Genomic DNA, 23,515 nt, shown 5'->3' with positions numbered 1-23,515 from the left:
CCGGTTCGCAAAGGTTCACGGGGAGAGCCCCGCCCCTTCCGGTTCCTTTCCTAGTCTGAACTGTCGCGAGAGTTCATCTGCCGAACGCCGGAAGCCGCTAGTCGCTCCACAGCGGCCGAAGGGGCGGGCTCGAAGGCTGGGGGAACCTAAGCTGCTCTCGGCTCGCTCGGCGGTGCAAGATGGCCGACATCTCTCTGGACGAGCTCATCCGAAAGCGAGGAGCTGCAGCGAAGGGGCGGTGAGTGGCCTTTTTCCCTTCGGGTTTCGGGGTCCTGGTCTTAGCGGGGCTTGGGGCGGAGGAGGGAGCGCCCCGGGAGCTACGCGGAGGGCCGGTCTGCGCCCGCCCCCTACCTCAGCCGCGCTCCTCATTGGCCCGGCCGCCGTCGCCGCCGCGGGCCAGGTCGCCCTACTCCCCTCCTGGCTGCAGGCGCAGTCGCTCCTGCTGGCCGGAGGAGGCTGGTGGGGCCGCCGCTGATGAAGGGGTAGGACTGCTGGGCTTGTGCGAGCGGCTCGAGGGGCGGCCCGCCGAGGGCGGAGCTGCGGCCGCGGACGGGACATGTTGCCCCGCGGCCTGCCTGGGGTCCGGAGGGTCTCCCCGGCCCACCCCCCTCCTCCTCTGAGTAGACGGGCGCGGCGCCAAGGTCTTAGCGCGGCCTTCGAGTTAGGACGACTGGAGTTTCTCGGAGAAGTGACTTGCTCAGACACTCCGGGTCTGTTCCTACCGAAACCGCGACTCAAAGCCAGACCTTTAAAATTTTCCAATTCTTCGCCCGGCTCCCCGCTGTTCACACTCGCGGCATTGTGTGAGGCATTTCAGGTTCTCGGGGGTCGCTTTGCCGCCGGCTCGCAGTCCTGTCAGCCAGCTATTAATGTTTTCCAAATGAGGGGCTTGAGGTGGAATTTGCCCGCGGCCGCGGAGAGCTCAGAGCGGGGCCGAGTGCGCTCTGAGAGTTGGCCTCAGGCTTGGGCAAGACAAACTGGCGGGACGGGGCGGGAGGCCGGCTGTTTCTTGATGACTCTCAGAGAACCCTGTTCAGTGTCGGGGTGAACAGTCGCGGAGCTGGTTTGCAGTTCTGTGACCCAAACTTCCTCTGGACCCTCAAAATAATGGTAGTCATTTCCAGACTCAATAGGGGCTCCAGTTCATTTGTGTGAAAGAGATGGGAAACCTGGGCCAGTGGTTTTCTAGCACGCGTTAGATTAGTTCAGATGTCCTTGTGGAGAAGCCAGGCTGTAAAGAAGGATGTTTTCTCAGACAGTCGTTCACCCGGCAGATGTTTATTAATACCGCCTGTGTGCCCGTGGCTGGAAAATGGTTTCTTTTCATTGTGTAAGGTATCGCCCACCCTCAACCTGCACACACAGATCCACCACAACTGCTCCCGCCCCCGCCTCATTCCCCAGCCAGCCCTTCACGAGGTTTCTGGTTCATAATAGGCACACATCATTAATTTTCTCTCTCCTTGTTGTGGTTGTGTTGTGTGCTCAGTCGTATGCAATTCTTGGCGACCCCATAGACTATAGCCTTCCAGGCTCCTCTGGTCCATGGGATTTTCCAGGCAAGAATATTGGAGTGTGTTGCCACTTCCTTCTCCAGGGGTTCTTCCCCACCCAGGGATCGAACTCGCATCTCTTGTGTGCCCTGCATTGGCCAGCAGATTTTTTTTACGCCACCTGGGAAGCCCTCTTTTAGGTCTTCCCTCTAGTAACTGGCATGTAATTGGTAGTGGGTCCTCTGGTCACTTCTAAGCCCATCCAAGTTTCACAGGTTTGCTGGACAGTTGCTGAGGAAGCCAGCTTCCCAGGACCTGGGCTTCCTGCAGACTCTCCCCATAGTTTCTGACTGCAGGCAGTCTGTACCTGCAGTTGGTGTTGATGTGTGCAGTGTCTTGTGTTAGGCCTTGGATGGGACTGCAGGGAAGGGAGGATGTGTGGATCCATGACAAGAGCGGAGACTCTGCAGCCAGGCAGACCTGGTCCCTTGGTGGGCCCCTGTGGGGTTCTGTGCTTCTTTGGCCTGATGACCTCTGATTTAGGCAGTTTCCTCATTTGTAATAATGGTTCCAGGTAGGTGGTTGAGAAGATTAAATATGAGAATGTAAGAGTGTATGTTTTAAAGTTTGTGTTAGTAAGTTTTCAGCAGATGGCTTTAAAGGAGTAGAAGCCCAAATCCCTCCTCTAGGGGACATAATAAGTAGGCATTGGGGTCCTAGAGTCAGACTGCCAAGTTTCAATCCCACTTGCCACATGAAAGTTGCTTAACCTTGCCATGCTTCTCTTTTCTTATCTGTAAAACATGGATAATGTTTACTGGGTATTGTCAGGACTAAGTGAATTAATGTGTCTGAAGTACTTCAGAAAGCATCTAATGGATACTAAGTGCCCAGTAGATGTTAGCTCTCATCATTATTGTTAATGAAGGCTTTTAGGGAAAGAAGTAATATCCAGTCTTCAGTGTGAGAATATTGCATTGCTATTATGTAAAGATTGAATTGGGGGACATGCAGGCCAAGAGACACTGTGAAAGAAACTGGACCACATGCTGGGTTTGGATTAAACCTACTGGAAACTCCATTTTGCTTGCACAGCCAACAGAGAAAAACTAGATAGGGGGTGAGGAGGTAAGGGTTCTCGTCAAGAACTGTGAAAGGTCTGAACAAATGGCATTTCCTACAGTAAATAAATGCTGTTCTACTTGCTTCTTAGAAGAAATCTCCTTACTGGCACCTTGGTGTAGTGTAGGGATGTCGCAGAGAGAACTTTGTGCATAATAATTTAGGAAGAGCCTGTGACCATCTCAGAAAACTTCTTTCCTCTTCTTAAAGGAAATAGCAAAGGACTGAACCTCTGCAAGTGTAAATAACCCCCTTCTCAAAAGTCGTGGAATGTCCTTGTTCTTCAGAACAGCCATTCTGTTTTGTGTTCATTGTACAGTGTAAGTCAAGAAAGGTGTCATTACCATCATTATTATTTGGCCCTCAGTCAATCATCAGAAAGTTCTTTAATTAATATGAGATTCGAGAAAGTGGGGAATTCTTTTATGATGCTTCACCCAGGCTGTGGTGAGGTGCTGTCCTTCCTCCCACACAGCATGTCTCTAGTGATTTCGGTTGTTCAAGACCCATAGATGAGTCTCCCCAGGTAGCACTGGGCACCAGCTGCAGTGTGGGCCTGCCTCTCTTGTCAGTTTCTTTCTTTGGATGTAATTGGTTAGTCAAGGCACCCTCCTCTTTGGTTTGCTTAGTTCAGCCCTGGGAGGGTAGCTGTCACTGCTTCCATGCAGGTAGATGGTGACCGGCAGTCTTAGCGGGGAAGTTGGGCCTAGAGTGTGCTGGAGGTGAGTGGCTCTAAGCTGTATACATATGTGGAGAATCCTTGAAGCTGTGGGGAGAGGAGGTTAGGGAATTTTCCAGTTCAGACCGGGGCTCTGCTCCTGGTACTCTGCTGGTTTCCTTATTGAAATAAGGTAAAAGAAATTAGACCTAAAATAAAGAGGAGGGAAATGAGTTGTTACATTAGCTTGGAAGGGAAGAATTGTAATTTAAAATGAAACATCTGCACAAAGGTAAGGGGATCCTGCCTTGTTTTTTCTTGTGTTTCTAAAGCACATCGTTCAGAATTGACCCTCAGTAATTGTTAGAACTAAACTCTGTTTTCTAAGATGACCTCAACACACACATTCTAGAGACCCCATGGGTTAAAACCCACTTTGAACAATTCAGGGTCCCTCCAAATCCTTTGGACTGTACATCTGTCCAGAGCCAGGGGCCACTGTGCCCTCCACAGGCAGATCCAAGAGGGTGAGGCATTCCTAGCCCCGGACAGACCTTCCCTGGTCATGTGTCTGCCAGGTTCCAGTGAAGGGGGTTTCTGGGGGAGAGGGCTCAGGCTCCAGTAAGTGTCTGCTCTCTTGCCCACACCACTCTTCCTAGGACCTGGTGAGCGCCTGGAAGCAGTGCACAGTTGCACTGTTACAGGTATCATGAGGCAGGGCAGTAAAGAGACTTGCTCAAAACCTTCCTCTCTCCCCCTCCCAAACATTTACTGAGGCCAAAAACCCAGAATGTGTTCAGGAACATCAGATAGTCTGCAGTGGGAAGGGAGGCTGCAGTCAGTGGGAGACAGACTGGGGGTTCCACTGGGGGGTTGCACTTTTTTTAGGGAGTGCTTATCAGTTAATTGAAGCCAGGAGGGGAACAGAATTGTCTCTGTTTTATTAGATACCTGCTCCTAGCAGGAGTGTTTACTTGAAAAATTCCTGATGACTAATGCCTGCCATATAAGCTGCCTGCTGGGATGAATAGCTGTCTTCTCATGCAGGGAGAGGAGCAGTGATTAGAAAAATCCTGAACACTGAAACGCCCTAAAGCTGCTCATGAAAGGAGTTGAAAGAAGTGATGTAACCAGGGAACCAAATATATGTAATTGAGGGAAAGTAGCTTACTTAGGCTTCTACATCCACAACTGTATCACCTCCCTCCTGAAAGTTTACCTTTTGTGCTGTTCAAGTAGATAAAAATACCAGCATGGACCATCATGGTGGTTATTCTTGCCAGACAAGCAGTATGGTGTGTCTCTGGTGAGTCCACCATCCTTAGTGTGTGTGTTCACCCTCTGGTCACTAGAGGGTGCACTGTGTTCCTGGATGTAACTGGAGTCATCATTTTTTTCTTAGTTTGAAGACAGTATTCACACTTCCTTAACTTTTCTAGTCTTGTTCTTTGTTTTTGACCCATGCTTGATTTATTGCTATTTTAACTAGGTGTGGTGGTGGTTGTGGTTTTGTCGCTAAGTTGTGTCCGACTCTTGGGACCCCATGGACTGTAGCCCACCAGGCTCCTCTGTCCATTGGATTTCCCAGGCAAGAATACTGGAGTGGGTTGCCATTTCCTTTTCCAGGGGACCCAGGGATCCAATTAGCATCTCCTGCATTGTAGGCAGATTCTTTACTGACTGAGCCACCAGAGAAACCCTTAATTAGGTATAGTGAAGTTCCAATCACATAGCTCTATGATTTGAAATAAGTTACTCTACTTGAATCTCAGTTTCCCCATCTATAAAATGTGGATAATAATCTAATTCTCAGAGTTGTGAGGGTTAAAAGAGGTATGTCACAGTTTATAAATCTGCAGTTAAGTGCTCAAAATGATTAGTTGAGAGTGCCTTCATTGTAAAATCTTTTCATAAACCGTGGTAGCCAGTTGCCCCTCATGTGCCCATGGTAGACATTGCTTATCAAGCATAAACTCCTGTGAATTCTCGTTACTAACATTTCAAACAGCCATTACAGCTTATCAGAGAAGGGAAATTGTTGAGGAATATGAATAAATTAAGGTTGCAGAAACCTAATCTTCCTTGCTCCTCCTACTTCGGAGGCGTACTGTTCAGACCCAATTGGAATGAACCAGAAAAGTTTTGAATCTGCCCCTCTCCTCATTTTTTGTCCAGGGATGTGAATTTTGTTTTCAAGAATCTCATTGTTCCTTTAATTATTCAAAATAGTTGCTTTCAATAGGCTTCTCTTTTCCTTTGTTTCTTTTTTTGGCAGTAATGCTTAATTGATTAAATAGTGAAATTGGGTAACTAGATTTTTTGAAAGCATAATTTATGCCATGGTGTCTAGATTTGCCCAGTTTTACCCTATGGTAAGATCATTTGGCCACCTGATGTGAAGAACTGACTCATTGGAAACGACCCTGATGCTGGGAAAGATTGAAGGCAGGAGGAGAAGAAGACAACAGAGGATGAGATGGTTGGATGGCATCACCAACTCGGTGGACATGGGTTTGAGCAAGCTCCAGGAGCTGGTGGTGAACAGGGAGGCCTGGTGTGCTGCAGTCCATGGGGTTGCAAAGAGTGGGACATGACTGAGCAACTGAACTGAACTGACGATTATGGTGTATTATATGATAAGATCAGCTCACTTCCTATAGTTATAAATATCAGGAGCCTTTGGTAAGGGTACCCTGGTGATGGGAGAAGACATATGAAGACAGGAAATTTTCATTCAGGACCTGCTGACATTTGGATGTGGATGCGTCTGACCCCTCCTGTGTGGTGGACCTGGTCATCAGTGATGCCTTCATTGTCCGTGTTTATGTAGCTTGGTTCCCTTTGTAATGTCCACTCAGTCAGAGACTAGCTGCTTTCTCTTCTAGAAGGCCTTTCCTGAAGCTCCTGCAGTTCAGCAGGATCCTTGTGGGTTCACTTTTGGGGTAAGGGCCAGAGGGGCCCCTGTGCCATGGCTCTGTGGGTGCCCTCTCTCAGTTGGGAGAGCAATTGGTGGCCAGGATCCTAGGGCACTGGACCAGTTGTTGAGGGCTGGTGGAGGACTGCCTTTGCAGAGGCAGTCTTCTCTAGGAGAATCCCTTCCAGGGCAGCCATCCTTTCTCCCATCTTAACTCCCCTGAGGCTTGGAGTAAGAAAGAGGGAAGCTTGAAATCTGCTGTTGGAAGGACTGTGCTCTTTGATTTGGTTTCTCCCCTATAAGGTGGAACTGATGGCAGGTAATCTCAGAGATGGCGAGCCTAAAAGGAGAAGGTAAAATAGGAGCCCTGTGGGGTCCGTGACAGAGCTCTTAGAGCCTTTGTCATTCCCGTGGGGCAGTATTGAGGTGGAGGAGGATACCTAGGATCTACCCTCAGAAGCTCTTAGTCCTGTGGGAGTTGCAGGCTTGTAAACAAATCATTGTGATGCTGCATGGTAAGTGCTTTGATAGAAGCTTTGTCCAGTGCTTTGAGGGCTCCAAGAGCAAAGAAACTGCAAGCCCTGGGCTGTTGGGGATGCTTTCCATATTTGGTTTGCCTAGGATGTCCTTTGACACTACTCTTTCCAGAAATCCTGGAAGCCCGCCCACAGACCTTGGCCCTTCCTCTCCTAGAGTGGGAGCATGCTGATTATTTGTTGCTCTGTGTATCCCATCCGCTCCACCCCACCCCACCCCATAGTTTGGCATCCTGTTCCTCACTGTGCTCCTTTTGGTACCCAAGGCCTCTGCCTTCAGAGGGTTCCAGTGCTTGATGAGTGAGGAATTTCATCTGGAATGCTTTCCACTAACTCAGGTTTCATCTGGATGTGCCTGTAAATGTTGATCTAAATCTTTTCCCCCATTTTATGAGTAGACTTTCAGTAGTAGCCCCTGGTCTGAACCGATAGCCTGTTGCTTTTCTTTGATGGGCATCATCAACAGATACAGGGAGTTGAAAGCATTAAAAAACAAAAACAAGCAAACCTTAGTGGAGGCCTTACCTGCCAGTTGGTCCTGGGGACAAGGCTTTGTTACGAAGTTTCTCCATAAATACCAAGGGCCCCTCTGTAGCTACAGGTTTCTGTGGTCACCACAGAGCACAGCCTCACTATTTCCTGTGGCTTCACCGGCTACAAAGCCTAGGGTAGCCCAGTTCAGGGACGAATAGATGCTCCTGCTGCACACAGCTGTTTCCCTCTCCCTGATTGTGTTTACTGGTCTCCCTAAACACCTCATTCCTTTGGGCCTTGCTTTTTCTAGCACCTCAGTCTCCCAGAGACTACATGGGAAAATAGAGCAGGGATGCACAAGCAGTCCCACCCACCTTCAGCCTAATCTAATCGATTCTGTAAATGACCCCTTCCACTGTCCCACCTGTTTTTTGTGTAAACCCACTGGAAAGTACTTAAATCTTAAATTTGTCGATTTTCAAAGAAAAATATTACTGTGCATCACTGACTTAGGTCTGGCTCTGGCCTAGCAGAGGCAGCAGGTGTTTTTCTGCTGTGCTTAGGATAATAAGATGAAGGTCCAGATTTTCTTTTACTGGTGCTGGGAAGACTCACCTTTGGGTGTGCTCCTGCTGTCAGCAGAAGAGCTGAGAAACAGTCTCATTCCAGCTTCCAGCTGAGGAAGAATGAGGCAGTAAGAGAACCCAAAGGCTTGCCGATGATGAAGAATGCCTCCTGGGAGGTGTGGGCTATGATGTGGGACATGACGTAGGAGCTTGTTTATTCAGCAGTTTTACATTAAAACTCCAGGTTAGAGATTCTCAGCACTGCTATACTCCAGGATCACCTGTGGAGTGAAAAATGCATATGCTCAGGCCTTTACACAAATTTTGGACTCAGTAGCTCTGGAGTGGGGTTTGGAGAGCTGTATCTTTTTGTTTCTTTCTTGCTTTTTTTTTTTTTTTTTTAAGAGAGTTGTATTTTAAGAAGCTCTTTAGACATTTCTGATGCTGAGCCAGGTCTTAGCAACACTTAACAAAGCACAGGGCTCTGAAATAGGAGCGATCCCCATCTGCCCCTTCCCTCCCATTCCAGGGTGGGGAGAGAAAAGAACAACACAAACGATCATGATAATAGGTACAAAGGAGGGCTGTCCTGGAAGGATCAGCGGTTTCCCAAAAAAACCACGGATGCTGCCATGGGAGTCTGTCACCAGGCAGGGCACCTGCCACGGGAGGAAGTGTCTATGTGGCTGGAGGCTTTGTGGTGGAGTGGGCAGGTGGGGCGAAGCAGAAGCCCACAGACCCCAGGGAGGGCTTTAAGGGTTGGATTTGAAGGGCTCTTCTGTTTCCTCTCACGTCACTGAAGAGCCAGCAAGGAGCCCCAGAGGAGAATGGGGCTTGTGTAATGGAGTTTTGTTCCTTTTCAGTTTTAAGTTTCTGAACTTGATGTTTTTGTTGTTTCAGAGTGTAATAAAAATATATATTTGGTCTTTGTCCCTGGCATACAGTTTCTAAAACCCTTGGAATTTCCTGAGTGGTAAGGTTGTTAGGAGTATCTTTTGTTCTAATGAGGCAGCTCTCAGTGGGCCCCTTGATCGCTTCAGGACAGGCTGGCCTCCAGAAAGATGGAGACCTGCTTAGCTTGTTGGAACTTGCAACTCCACTTGCAACCGCCACTCTCTGCCCTGGACCTCCAGGGAGAAAAGAGGATCTAGAGATTAAGCGATTATCATCTGTGGCCAGTGTTCTGATCAATTATGCTAGGTAATGGACTCCATAGAAACCCTTATACAGTTGAGTTTGAAGAAATTTTGGGTTGGTGAACAAAAACACATCCATGTACCGGGAGGGTGGTGTTACCATACCCTTTCTCCATACCATGCCTTATACATCTCTTCTATTTGCTTGAGTTGTATTGTTTGTAATAAATTGGTAACAATAATAAATAAAGTGTTTTCCGGAGTCCTATGAGCTACCCTAGCAAATTATCTAACTTGGGGGGAAGGTCCTGTGAACCCTCCATTTTATAACCTGTTGTCAAATGAATAGGAAGCCTAGGACTTGAAATTGTTATCTGAAGTGAGGGCGGTCTTGTGGGACTGAGCCTTTAACCCGTGGAGTCTGTGCTAGCTCTGGTCGGCAGTGTCAGAATCAGGCTGTCAGACACCCATTTCGTGTCTTGAGAGTTGGAGAATTGGTTGGCATGAGGAAAAAACCTACACATTTGAAGTCACAATGTTATGAATAGAAACAGTTCAGACAGAGTGATTATTTTTCTTTTCTTCCGAGTCTTTATGTCTTTATTAGACGTCAGACTCCGAGACAGACCCATGTGTTGACTTTCTTGGCCGCAGCCCATTGGGGGTGTCTACCTGCCCTGGAGGCACGAGACTGTCGTAGGCCAGCTGGGTACCCTTTGTTGATCATTGAACCTCTCTGGGCCTGTGTCTTCCACTGTAAAATGGGCACAATACTGCTCGCTTCGCAGGGTGTTGAGAGGGCTGATGGAGAGCAAGGATATGAAAGAATTTTAGAAACTGAAGTTACTCTTTGACCGTGTGGGGTTACGATATCTGGGAAATATGCTTTTTTTATTTGGTATTGTCTAGAGGTTATTGTCCATGATACTGTCTCAAAACACCTGGTCTGGGGTGTAAAGCAGTCTTGCCTAATGATAGAAACCACCAGGCCCTCCTCCCTTACTTTGTTTACCATGCAGACTTAAAAGGCATAAAACTATGAAGGAAGTCTCTGTATAGACTTAATTGTTTCCTCTAAGAGGAAGCAGCTTTCTGGTTTCTCCAGGATCTCCTTTGTTCCCAGTATTACCACAACTCTACTACTACCACAGGCTACTGTTGATATCCAGATCTTCTTAATATTGCAGTTTTTATTTGCAGGCTCAATGCCAGACCAGGAGTGGGAGGTGTCCGATCTCGTGTTGGGATCCAACAGAGCCTTCTTAGCCAGCCAGCACGCACAGCCACCTTCCAGCAGAGGTTTGATGCCCGGCAGAAAATTGGTCTCTCAGATGCCCGCCTCAAGCTGGGAGTCAAGGATGCCAGGGAAAAGCTTTTGCAGAAAGATGCTCGGTTCCGGATCAAAGGGAAAGTGCAGGATGCCAGAGAGATGCTGAACTCGCGCAAGCAACAGAGCACAGTGCCCCAGAAGCCCCACCAGGTCGCTGATGCCCGTGAGAAAATCAGCTTGAAGCGGAATTCCCCTGCTGCCTTCATGAGCCCACCCATCGGAACAGTGACCCCTGCTCTGAAACTCACTAAAACCATCCAGGTAGGTTGAGACTCCTGCCAGAAACTCCTCGAAACCAGTAACAACTGGAATCAGGCAGAGACCAGGTGTGTTTAAGCAAAATGACAGTCCCCCCAACTGTTTGAAGAGTAACCATATGTGGAGGCAAGATATCATCTCAGTTTTCGTGTAAAAGAAAATGGGCGGGGTGGTGGTGGGGATTTGTCCAGAGAAATTAAGTGACTTTCCAGGTGAAATAATGGTAGAGGGAAGAGAGAAGAGGACAGATATTTGTTGAGCTAGTGCTATGTGCAGGCACTGAATATTTATTCCTCATGCAACCCCAGTTATTACCACAGTTTATAAAAGAAGAATCTCAGTCTCAAAGATGTGAATCATTGTGTGCAGCTATACAGCTGGTCAGTGGAAGCAACAGGATGGAAGCCCGGTCAGACCTGGCTCTTAGTGCAGGGTCCTGGCCACCTGCAGAGCCATTGCCCCAAAGGGAGTGGAAACAGTATCGTTTAATCTTCGCAGCAACTTTGGTCATAGGAACTGCTGGCGCAGTGAACATTGATTAAGCCAGGTTCATTGAGCCCTGCAGGAGCATCGTTACATGATCTCTGGGATGATGAGTCTCCTGTCGCTTTCCTGCTTTGCGGATGAAGCACTCTCTGGGGCCTTTTACCACAGACCAAAACTGAATGCCCACCATATTTGAAGTTCATTTATCCCCTACTTGTAGAGAACGCATGTAGGCCAAGTGGGATGAATTGTGACCACTGGGTGTTTCTAGGTTCCACAGCAGAAGGCCATGGCACCAATTCATGCTCATCCTGCTGGAATGAGGATCAATGTCGTCAATAACCACCAGGCCAAACAGGTGGAGTGTGTGTGTGTGAGAGAGAGAGAGACTGCACACAAGTGTGTGTTTCGATGTGGTCTTCCAAGTGGATTAACTGAGGCCTGGCCCAGGGTTCCAATTTGAAGAGTTGGAGGTTGACACGTTTTTCAGTTTATGAGTTTTAAGAAGAAATTTCTTAAATGCATGGAAGCAGAGAGGCAAATTGAAAATTTTTTTATTTCTTTAAAGTAAAAGTAGTGTGTGCTTACTATAGAAAATTAGCAAAACAGAAAGATTGGGGGGGATGGGGGTAGTTCTTATGCTGTGGCTCTCCATAGCGAGCCCCTGTTGAAATTCTGCCCTGAATTCTTCCTGTGTTTTTCTTCTTTGTGTGTGTGTATATGTGAGAGAGATTATTATTTATTTAATGCATAGCTGTAGTTGTGATTATGTTATTATCCAGTTTGATATTGTTCTATTTTCACTTTATAACTCAAACATTTTTCTGTGATTCACATTTACTGTAAACATTTTAATAACTGCTTGATCCATTGAATAGACATTTAGTTAATTTCAACCATTTTCCTGTAATTTTCACTGTTAGATATCCTTCTCTGAACATCTTGGAGGATAAAGCTCTTTCTACAGTTTCAGTTTATTTCTATAGACCAGATTGCCCAGCACAGACTTGCTAACCAAAGGATATAAACAGGCATTTTAGGGATCCGTAATAGATATTGCCCACTTGTAGAAAGGTACTTCTGATGTACCTGAAATTTCACAGCATTTGCATTCAGCTCTCGTGGGCAGGGAGCCTGCCAGAACTGAGCTACAGTCGCCCAGGCCAGCTTGCCCAGGCACTCCATGTGTACCCACTTCTCCCTCCACCTCGCTTAATTCCAGCTCTCATCTCCCTGCTGTCCTTACTCCAAAGGTCTGCTGAGAGCCTGCATGCTACATTAGCATGTATTTCTTTATTTTCAGAATTTATATGACCTGGATGATGACGACGATGTTGTAGCTCCCATTCCCACTAAACAGATGAAATTTGCAGCCTCAGGCAGCTTTCTCCACCACATGGTATGTTATCTTACATTCTTATTATACACTCTCTATATGTCTGATCAGGTACATGGGAGATGTGGTGGAGAGTAGGATCTTTCAATTCAGAAATATTTCCTCATTTGGGTCCTAAGATTATCAGAACCGGAACTAATCCAACCCCTGGTTTTTATAAATACTGAGGCTTAGCATGTCTGCAGACTTGTTCAAGACCCGACAAGACAGTGAAGTGCAGGCTCTAGTTCCCAATTGCTGTGTTTGGAGACTTCAGGGGAAATGTGAGTGATCCCACAGGACAGAATCACATTTTATTTCCTTTAGGGCAGGACATTCTGCTGGTTCCCTTTCTTCTGTGGTCATCAGCTCTGGCCTCATTCTTGAATCTGGATTCCCTTGGTTGGTGTGTTAGCAAGAATAAACTGAACCTTTCCTGAAAGCTCTACCAGGTGCCTCCTGCGTGGAGGGAAAGTTTGATGGATGTTCTGCCATGCAGAGAAGGAAAGAAAGCAGTATATCAGGGAACTCTGCATTGCTCGGCTCAGTGCATGCGACCAAATCACACATAGGAGGCGAGTGGGTAACCAAGCTAAGTGCCTTTGTTTGGTCTTCAGGCACCCAAAGACTCAGTTTTAGTCACTGCACTGAATATGTGGACCAATTTCCTGGTTACCCTTGAAGCTCTTAACTTTGAAATATGAAGCTGAATGATGCCAGTTTGTTACAAAGGGGCTGAGCCTTTCTAGTCATTAGAGTGCTTGTGTATGTTACCAGGCGGGCTGTCAGCTAACTCAGTCAGTGGCTAACCCTAATTGGAAAAATCTGTTTATATTAACTTATTTAAGAGTTCCCTTTCTCCCCACCCTGTGAGATGGGTACTGTTACTACCCCTATTGTATGGACTAGGAGTTAGACACGGAGAGGTTAAATAAATCTGCTCAGTTTGTAAGTAGTGGATCTAGGATTTAAGCCTCAGCAATCTGGCTCCCAGGCCACGTTTTAACCACTGCACTCTGCTGGCTCTTGAGACTCAGAAAACAGCTTGAGAAGTGTGGGGTCCACACTGAAGTCACCTGGGTTGGTGAATTAACCCTTTTCCATCATCTGTCTCTCTGGCTGCTGCATTCATCCTTTCTCCATGAATCAGTGGCTGGTAGACACTGTCCTCAGTCAACCAGACCACTAACCACTTCTGCCTCATGCATCTTTTTTCTCCAGACACATTAAAACTGGTTTATATTTCTAAGGGGTCACTTGCCCAGTTAAGGGTAGCAGGGGAGGGAGGGAGGGAATGGTTTCTGCTGGTTTGCACGTGCTGACTCTGCTAGCATGCACCTGACCACCTGGGAGTTGCAAAGGTGAGCTACTTGTGGTTCCTCTTTATGACCAGAACAGGGACCAAAAAGCGGGGGTCTGGTCCTTCTTAAGAGTGACTTCCTAGTCCCATCCAGCCCGTGGTGATAGAAGACTATCTGGGAATGAACTTGACTCCAAGCTTTTGGACTCTGACTAACTTCCAGACTGTAAAACCAATTCTAAATGGTATGGCTGAGCTGTGGCTCCTGTTCGGGAACTGCCTGGATGCTCCTTGCCAAGGGCTCCTGACATTGGAACGTGGCTTCTGTGAGCACGTGTACAGTCTGCTTTTCTCTCCTCCTGTCCCTTCCCTGGCAGCTGGTACCTTTCTGGCTTTAGATCAGTAATGGAACTGGGGAGGTAGGAGGCCTTGAGATTGGGGATCGTCAGTCCCCTAGGGTATCTGGGTCCCTGGCTTCTCAGATTCCTATCTGCCTCTTTGTTTAGGCCGGGGTGAGCAGTTCCAAGCTCTCCATGTCCAAGGCCCTTCCTCTCACCAAAGTGGTTCAGAATGATGCGTACACTGCTCCTGCTTTCTCCTCCTCTGTTCGGACAAAAGCCTTGACCAACATGTCCCGGACATTAGTGAACAAGGAGGAGCCCCCCAAAGAGCTGCCGCCTGCAGAGGTGAGGTGAAGGCGAAGGAGAAGTGTTCACACTAGTCTAGAGTTAGCCTGAGCTGGGTGGGCAGCGTGTATCCCGTTGGGTCCTCAACGGGAGGACCTCTGTGCCTCGGTGAGGTAGGTGTTGCCACCCGTGTTTTACAAATGAACAAACCAAGATCCAGTAGCCCCCGCCCTCAGAGAGCCCACAGGCAAGCAAGTAGGGAGAAGAGAGCTGTAGACAGAGCACTGTGTCTGTGGGACAGAAGAGGGCTGCCAGAGCACTGATGAAGGAACATCTCATTCTGCTGGGGAAGTAGAGGAAGGCTTTAAGGAGAAGGTGCCATCTGAGCCAGATGGGTCTTGAAACATGAGTGGCATTCTGTGCAGAGGTTCAGGCCTGAAAGGACCTGGAATATTTGGGAAACATGAGAGGTTCCATTCTGTAGCATAAGATGACGGGGACATGAATAGAGGGGCCCAGCTGTGATAGGAAACCCTCCATAGAGGTTTCCTCTGGGCCTTCCTGGTCATTTGCTGAAGTGAGTTCTGACGTTCGAGCACAGCAGTTCTCTGGTAACGTTCTGTTGTCTGGTAACTTCTGGTAACGTTCTTCTATCTGTGGCAGCCTGTCCTCAGCCCTTTGGAAGGCACCAAGATGACCGTGAATAATCTGCACCCTCGAGTCACCGAGGAGGACATTGTTGTGAGTACTGTGGCCTGCCAGAATTTCAGATCTCAAGCCACTTCTGTTCCAAGGGTCCCCAAGACCACCCCCAGGTTAGCTGATTGTCTAAGAGGACTCACAGGACTTAGCATAGAGTTGTGTCAGGGCTGAGATGCATTACAGAATGCAAAGCAAAATCAGCAGAGGGAGACAACTTGTGGACGAAAAGCTAGAGGAAAGCAGACTCTCTCCTAGGGGAGTCACACAGAATGTACTTAGTCCCCCAGCAACCAGTTGTAAAGACATGTGTAAAACCAGGGAAGCTCATTAGAGACTCAGTCCCCAGAGCTTTTCTCAGGGACTAATCACATATGCACCCTCTGCCACGTACCAAAATTCCAGACACAGAAGGAAATCAGGTGTTTGGCATGAACCACATTGTTGGCACAGTTTAGGCGCAGGGTGCCACTCTTACCGGTTACAGTGATGAGAGCCCTCCCAGAATCCAAGATCCCAGACGCGAGCTAAGGGTCAACCTTGGAAGCAGGCCTTCCAAGGGAGAGCAGACAGGCCAGATACGTTAACCCCTTTTCCTCATAGCCTGTAAACTAGAGCCAGGGGAATTCCCTGGTGGCCAGTGGTTAGGACTTGGAATTTTCACTGCTGGGGTCTGGGTTCAATCCCTGCTTGGAAAACTAAGATCCCACATGCTGCACAGCATGGCCTAAAGTAGATCTTTAAAGACAATAATAAAATTAGGATCACACTTAGTATTCAGTTTTATGTCTTGGTTTTGATATGTACCATTTTCCCTTTTATCGTTGGAAATCATTTCAACGACCTTTTCACAAATCTTCTCTTTGTCCTCATTACAACCTTGTGAAGGCAGTTGCAGGTGAAGAAATGGTATGGTTGTTAGTTAGCCTTTGCAGTCTGTATCCATACTGTGTTCCCTCTCTGACTTCAGTCTCTTCATCTGAGAAATGAGGGATTGGAGTAAAGGATGATGACGACACGTGTACAGAGCACTGCCTTGAAAATAGTTTCAGTTGAAACCCCTCAATCTAGCCAACCAGGATGATTGGTCACCCTGCATTGAACTGCGGAATTTGTGTTTCTGACTGATTCCCGGGTGATATGTTAGCCACTGTTTGTCCATCCATGTGGACATCCAGTGGAGCCTACATGTCCATCCATTTTCATGACACAGCAGTCTTGACAGAAATTCCATATTCCATTATCCTTGTTGAGGAAGTGGGCACTGAGGCAGGAGGACTTTGGGGTTGACTTGGAGTCATAGGGATCCTAGGCTTATGAGCCCAGCACAACTCGTTCCCTCATCTGGCCCCAGGTTGAGGCCTCTGGATGTCCCAGAAATACTACCTGACATGGAGCCTTCCTGAAATCTTGGCTGCTTGGCATGTTCAATCAGAGTGAAGCTACCACCTGTCAACCCAGAGCCCTGTCTGAAGTATGTGAATTGCAGGCAGGGAGGACGACCGCGTGAAATTCTTCCCCGACTCAAGCCCTCTTGCTCTTCATAGGAGCTTTTTTGTGTTTGTGGAGCCCTGAAGCGAGCTCGGCTGGTCCATCCTGGGGTAGCAGAGGTGGTGTTTGTGAAGAAGGACGATGCCATCACCGCGTATAAGAAGTATAATAACCGGTGTCTGGATGGTAAGTCAGAGAAAGCAGCCTCCTCACCTCGATGCTCTTCGCCACACACAGCAGGCCTTCTGGGGAAGCCCTTCTCTGGGAGGAATGGGTGGACATCCTAGTGCTTTAAACTCTCCAGGGCCTCCTGTGTACTAAGAACAAGCAGTGATGTTTTGTTTTTAATTGAAGTGTGGTTGATTTACAATGCTGTGTTAGTTTCAGATGTACAGCACAGTGATTCAGTTATATATATCTTTTTTTTCAGATTCTTATCCCTTAAAGGTCATTACAAAATACTGAGAAGTTCCCTGTGCTATGCTATGCAGTAAATCCTTGTTGGTTATCACAGCCTTTGCCTTCTGATTGTATTATTTAATCCATTTACATTTTATGTGGCCTTTTTTGCATTATATAAGTTTTTTTTATATATAAGTATTTTTTTAGTGTAGCATTTTAGTTCCTTTAATGATTTTTTCCACTATTTTTTGAGTCACTTTTCTTAACAGTTGCTCAAGGACTTATAGTATGTACTGTAGGTTATCAGAGTCTATTTCAGATTAATATTAATGTAGCTACAGTGACATTTAGAAATGTTACTCTAATAAGGCTCTATTCCCATTTTCCCCTTTTTTTGTGCTGTTATTATACTTACTACATAAAATGCAAAGTGGGAGTCTGGTACTTGTGAGGTTAATCTTTCATGGACAAAGTAGAAATCTGAACATACACTTTCGAGTTTTTTTTCACTTAATTTTGTACCATAAACATTTCCTCTTTCTACTTGTTTCACAATCAGTTTGGGTTGTTTCATGCTGTGTGTACTTTCTTCCTTACTTTGATTCTGATCTCCTCCTGCATGAAGCAGGGTCTGTTGCCAGTTTGCTTCTTGACACTGTCATTACCAGAGTTTCATGGACCTCATAACCCTCGTAGTCTCTGGGCTTTGCTGAAACCTGACAGCCCCAGCACTAGCTGTGAAACCAGAGCTGCCAGTGGTGGGTGCTTGGACTCCTGGTAATGAAAGTGGCAGCCCCTTTCCTTCCATGTGAGGAGCTGAGGGCTCATGGCAGAGCTTTTTCTCTTTTGGTTTTTCAGGGCAACCAATGAAGTGCAACCTCCACATGAATGGGAACGTTATCACCTCAGACCAGCCCATCCTGCTGTGAGTTCCAGAGGCAGAGGTGCTGGGGACCATGAGGGGCTTTGCTGCTTGCTTACTGGGCATGACCGTCTCTGTGTTCAGAGGGGTGAAATGCCTGCATCACAGCTCCATTCCATTTCCTCTGCTCTGAGAGCAGGCAGCCGACTAGGAAACTTAAATTTGTACAGAGTGGGTTGTTACATCATTTCTTCAGGAGATTGACCCCACAGGGGCTAACTTAACCTCATTCCCTGACTTACAATTTAGAAAGTAGAGAGCAGGCTGGTTGTGTCCCTGTTTGCATGATTGGGTGTGCATCGTCAGATGAGCAGAAAACCCACCTCCTCATGATTGACTCTGATGGGGACTGTGCTGGGTGCTCCCCCTTGTTTTGTTACACACCCAGTGTACATGCCTGGCCCAGGACTGAGGACTTTTTGAAGCCTGAGATGCAGAAAATGTCTAGATTGATATGTAAAAGAAGTTCCTTTTGAGGAGGAGACAGAGACCCAGGGAGAATAAAGACTGCAGTTTGAACCCTGGATATTGAATTGTATGGTTTAGATAAGTTTCTTAAACTGTGTTCCAGGATTAAGTTGTATTCTGAAAAATGAGGGTTTTATGACCTTAGTGGATTTGGGAACCACTGGGCTAGACCCAGTAAAATCTACTGGACTTCTCAGAATGTGTGATATGCTGATGTGTGTTTGGCTATCTTTGAGGCTTAAACTTAAAACCCCAGATCTTAGCAGGCTGCATCTTAACTTTCTTAGCAAATTTAAAGAATGGTAAGTTTGCTATAAGAAATGGGGTAAAAGCGTAGGGAAAGCATTATGTTTGGTGCCTAGCTTATAACAGATCTCCAGCTAATGGTGGGACCCTTCTCCACTGAAGCGGGACCCGACGAGGATCTTAACTCTTCTCTGGTCTCTACAGACGGCTGAGTGATAGCCCCTCAGTGAAAAAGGAGAGTGAGCTGCCTCGCAGAGTGAATTCTGTTGCCTCATCCAACCCTCCAGCCGAAGTGGATCCTGACACCATCCTGAAGGCGCTTTTCAAGTCATCGGGGGCCTCTGTGACCACACAGCCCACAGAATTCAAAATCAAACTTTGAGCGGGGGAGCAAGACAGCCAGATGCGGGGGCAGAGGAGGGTGGCTGTGTTTCCCTAAACAAAGGTTGTGACCAATGGGCCGCTGGCTGGGGGCGCCCGAGTGCAGGAAGGGTCCCTGGGGGTAGAAGCCTCCTCACGGGACGGCACCCGCCCTTCTGTGTTGTGTTCTGCCTTGTGCTCTTCTGTATGTTAGCATTTCCTGTAGTACGTTTCTTCTCTCTCCACCTCATCACCAAGGTAGACTTGTGTTGTTCAGAGTGTTTCCCCCTAAACTCAGCCCCAGATAGACTTTTTAAAATCTGGAAATGGTGCCCTAAATTCTCTGGGTGGCCTTCTTGTGTCCCCACAGAATGCAGGGCAGGGGCTGTTTGAAGGATACTGCTTTCTTCAGGGTGAGAGTTTGACTCCCCTTTCTCTTTTTAAAACTTTTCAAACAAAGTAGGGAATGGAAGCCCCTGCCATCCTAATAGGAACCACATCAGCTCAAAAGCTCTGCCACTCACTCTACTGGTCAGTGGAGATGGCCTAGGTGAGGATCAGGTCACGGGCTTCTTGTCCAGTGCTTTCTGGAGAGAGCCTTGTGGCGAGGGCAGGGTGAGGCTACTGCTCTGCTAGGAAGAGTGTACCCTAGCTCTTGGTTTGGGGCACCCTACTGTCTCACTTGGCCCAGAGTAAATTCTCGAGCTCACATTTCCCCTTCCCCTGAGTTGTGCCGAGTGGCCCAGCCCAGCTTTCTTGACCTTCTGAGTGTCACTGCTGGGCGGGGCTGCCTTGTTAGTCCCATTTCTCACCCAGCCTAGCACTTGTCACACTTGGTTTTGGTGCAAATGCCAGCTCTCTGCTAGTTGAGTTTTCGAAGGGTCTGCCTCCTGTTCTGTGACACTGAGGACCTTGGGGGTTGTTTGAAGAGGAGATGGCTTGCTCCAAGATGTTTTTTTCCTGGCCTCAGGTTCATGTGATAGTCAGGGATGCTGAGAGGTGGCAAATGCCCAGCAGCCACCAGGGGGCACTGTCTCCACTATTGTGAGCGACCCATCCATCCTGACCAGTGGGGCATTTTCCTGCCTTGACAGGTGGGAGAGGAGCAGGGGGCAGTAGGGAGGAGTTGAGAGAGCAGAGCAGCCTTTCCAGGCAAGTGGACAGGTTGTCCCCTCAGCGTGGTTCCAGGCATTGGGGGCACAACTCTAGAACCAAGGGGGCAGCCCTGAATACACCAGGACAGCATTACTCCAGGGGCGTTCATCCTCCGTTTCTTGCTGGTTAGTTGGGACTGTAGAGGGGATCCAGCCTAACAGAGCTGGCACGTCTTGGGGAGCAAGAATCTGTAAGTAAATAGTGTGAAAGGCACAAACCTAGAAAGTGTAAGGGGGGCCTGACACAGAGTGTCTCATGGCCTACTAGGGGCCAGTCTAGCGAAGAAAACCTGGAAACTCACATTTCCACAGAGTTAGATCAAGTAGCAAGGACCTAGGGTTTGAACTCAGCTCAGTCCTCCAGCTCTGAGGTTGCCCAGGCCTGGGAAGTCCAGGGAACGTGCCTGATGGTGGTCCACTTTCCAGTACTTCAAAGAAGGCTGCTTTTATTCCCTTCTCCCTCTTTGAATGGGTGCAAACTAAGTTCTCTTCATCAGCTAAAAGACATTCCTCCTACACTTTCCCCTTCTTGACCCCAGAGAGTGTCCATAAGACACTAGGAGCTGACTTCTCAGGTCTGGAGACAGTCAGATCACTGTTTGGACTCTGTGTTCAGTAGGGAAGGTAACTACGTTGCCTGTATGCCTTTATCCTCCCACTGGCCCTCTGGACCTTGTCCTCTGGGTAGCCATGTGGTCCATTGCTGGGTAGAGTGTTTGCCCCCCTGTTCTACAGGTGTCATTATGGGAAACTGAAGAGAAGGTGGTAGGCCAGTCCTTGTGTCCCTCTTCACCTCCCACTCCCCTACATTCCCCGTCTGTCTCTTTTTTTTTTTTTTTCCCCAAAAGGAGAGGAAGAGGCATTAAGGGATGGAGGAGATTATGTGTTACTTACCCATTTCTGAATAAACATTTGTTATTCCTACTTTGAGCTATCATTTCTTAAAAGATTATGTTTTTAAAAAAAAGATTATGTTAAGGGGCCTCTTGGAATTTGGCACCAGAAAACAGAGATTTGCCTCTGTTTTGCTGCTCACCATCTATGACCTTCAGACAGTTCCTCACAGGACTCTTTGAACTTCGGTCTCCACAGTTGAGAGAATATGAGCATGAATGTCTGGGAAGGACCTAGCATAAGAACTTAGTACCGCCTGGCCCTACAGTGCCTCACTGAGTATAAGCATGGTCAATTCAAACATAGTTAAGTCTATTCATAGGGAACAGGGGAGTCTATGTGTTGAAGTTACACTTATGGGTAAAATTTACCTCTTAGATCAACTATGCACTAGAAAAAAATTAGTTGGTAGGTTTTTTGATTTTGTGTTAAAATATACATAAAGTTTATCATGTTAACTACTTTTAAGTTTACAGTTCAGTGGTGTTAAATACATTCACAGAGTTGCACAACCACCACCATCCATCCATCTTCAGAGCTTTTTCATCTTGTGGAGCTGAAACTGTTTCCTTCAAACCCCAGCCCCTGGCAACTACTAGTCTACATCCTGGCCTCATGATTATAACTACTCACGAAAGTGGAATTATACAATATTTGTCTTTCTGTGACTTTATTTTCTTGGGCTCCAAAATCACTGCAGATGGTGACTGCAGCTATGAAATTAAAAGACGCTTGCTCCTTGGAAGAAAAGCTATGACAAACCTAGACAGCATATTAAAAAGCAGAATCATTACTTTGCCAACGAAGGTCCCTATAGTCAAAGCAATGGTTTTTCTAGTAGTCATGTATGGATGTGGGAGTTGGACCATAAAGCTGAGCGCCGAAGAACTGATGCTTTTGAACTGTGGTGTTGGAGAAGACTCTTGAGAGAGTCCCTTGGACTGCAAGGAGATCAAACCAGTCCATCCTAAAGGAAATCAGTCCTTAGTATTCATTGGAAGGACTGATGTTGAAGCTGAAACTCCAATACTTTGGCCATCTGATGTGAAGAAACTGATTCATTTGAAAAGACCCTGGTGCTGGGAAAGATTGAAGTTGGGAGGAGAAGGGGACAACAGAGGATGAGATGATTGGATGGCATCATTGACTAGATGGACATGAGTTTGAGTAAGCTCCGGGAGTTGGTGATGGACAGGGAAGCCTGGCATGCTCCAGGCTTCCCTGTCCATCAGGTTGTAAAGAGTTGGGACATGACTGAGCAACTGAACTGAACTTTGACTTAGCATAATGTCCTCAAGGTTCATCCATGTTGTAGCATGTGTCATTTCTTTTTAAGGCTGAAAAATATTCCACTGTGTGCATATACCATATTTTGCTTATCCATCTGGTGGACACTTGGGTTGCTTCCATGTTTTAGCGACTGTGAATAATGCTATGAACATGAATGTACAAATATCTCTTCAAGACTCTGTTTTCAACTCTGGGTATATACCCAGAAGAGGAATTGCTGGATCATGTGGCAGTTCTATTTTTAATTTTTTGAAGACTCAACCATTTTGATTTCCACAGTGGCTGCACTATTTTACATTCTTTTATGGAAAGATGGAATGGAAGTATTTTATCCCTATCCTTTCCACTAAATACAACTTTGGATATTTTATATAAAACGTAAGACTGAAAGGTGGAGAGAAAAAAGACTGGCTGGGGCCCCAGTGCATGACCAGCATTGAGTTCCCTGGGTTTCCTTTTTGCTTCATATGTGCCAAGCTGGGTGCTGAATAAGCAGACCAACAACCAACCAAAAAACCCAAGTGAGGACCCGAAAAGGGATAGCTTAACAAGACAAAGAAAACTAGTAGTGAAACACCACAGGAAAAACTGTAGCCTCACCTTCATTGGTAAATGACAAGTTGAGTCCTAGACATGCATCCTCGCTCAGTAGGCTGTATTGGGGGCACCCCCAAATGTGCAGGAGTGGAGTCAGAGAAGGCCAAACAGGGGGCTGGGACTTTTAAGTTGGTGTCAGTGGAGGCCACAGGAGGAGAAATGGGCACCCCACCACCACCACCACAGGTCCTTCCAACCAGGGTATTAGCAGAGGGTGGTGGGATGATGGAGCTCACTGCCACCCATAACCTGGTAGTAATGAAGCAGTTCCTTTCTGTGCCCATTAGAGGAGGTGTGCTGTAACATTTAAATAAGATCCAGAGCTTTCATAATGCCCATGTTTCAGTCAAGAGTCTGATCAAGATCAGGAAAATTTCACCCTGAAGGAGAAAAGACAATGGATGTTAGCTCCATGGTAACAGAGATGTTAGTTACTGATAAGGAAACAATTGAAGAAATATTTGAACTTCAAACAATTGAAGTAAAGAAATGGAAAGCCGTTTCAAGTTGGTTTCAAAGGTAGAGAAGAACCATTTCAAGTTGAAAAATACACCAAATTACCTGGAGGTCCAGTGGTTAGGACTTTGCCCTCACTGCTGGAGCCATGGACTTGATTTCTGCTTAGGGAGCTAAGATCCTACAAACCGCACAGTGCAGACAAAGTTGAGAAGTACAAGTACCATTCTCCCCCTCCCGACCCCCCCCCCCCCCCAAAAGC

General features: G+C 47.1%; 1 protein-coding gene across 4 annotated transcripts; it reads left to right on the top strand.

The window, feature by feature from the left end:
- The first annotated feature begins 87 nt into the window (after positions 1-87).
- POLDIP3 (DNA polymerase delta interacting protein 3) lies at positions 88-20,940 on the top strand. 4 transcript variants are annotated; one of them, XM_065945007.1, is made up of 9 exons: positions 89-238; positions 10,100-10,490; positions 11,245-11,331; positions 12,277-12,372; positions 14,155-14,334; positions 14,938-15,015; positions 16,521-16,650; positions 17,725-17,791; positions 18,707-20,940. In XM_065945007.1, the coding sequence occupies exons 1-9, from the start codon at positions 180-182 to the stop codon at positions 18,882-18,884; spliced, it is 1,266 nt and encodes a 421-aa protein (XP_065801079.1). In that variant the 5' UTR covers positions 89-179; the 3' UTR covers positions 18,885-20,940. The 4 variants fall into 4 exon arrangements, with proteins under 4 accessions (XP_065801096.1, XP_065801102.1, XP_065801079.1 ...); XM_065945024.1 differs by lacking the exon at positions 14,155-14,334 and having other exon boundaries at positions 88-238; XM_065945017.1 differs by lacking the exon at positions 11,245-11,331.
- Positions 20,941-23,515: the final 2,575 nt, after the last annotated feature.

This window comes from Muntiacus reevesi, chromosome 1, assembly GCF_963930625.1.
Source record: "Muntiacus reevesi chromosome 1, mMunRee1.1, whole genome shotgun sequence".
Lineage (NCBI taxonomy): Eukaryota > Metazoa > Chordata > Mammalia > Artiodactyla > Cervidae > Muntiacus > Muntiacus reevesi.
The sequence above is the reverse complement of the archived record's forward strand: the minus strand, read 5'-3'. Positions and strand labels throughout refer to the sequence as shown.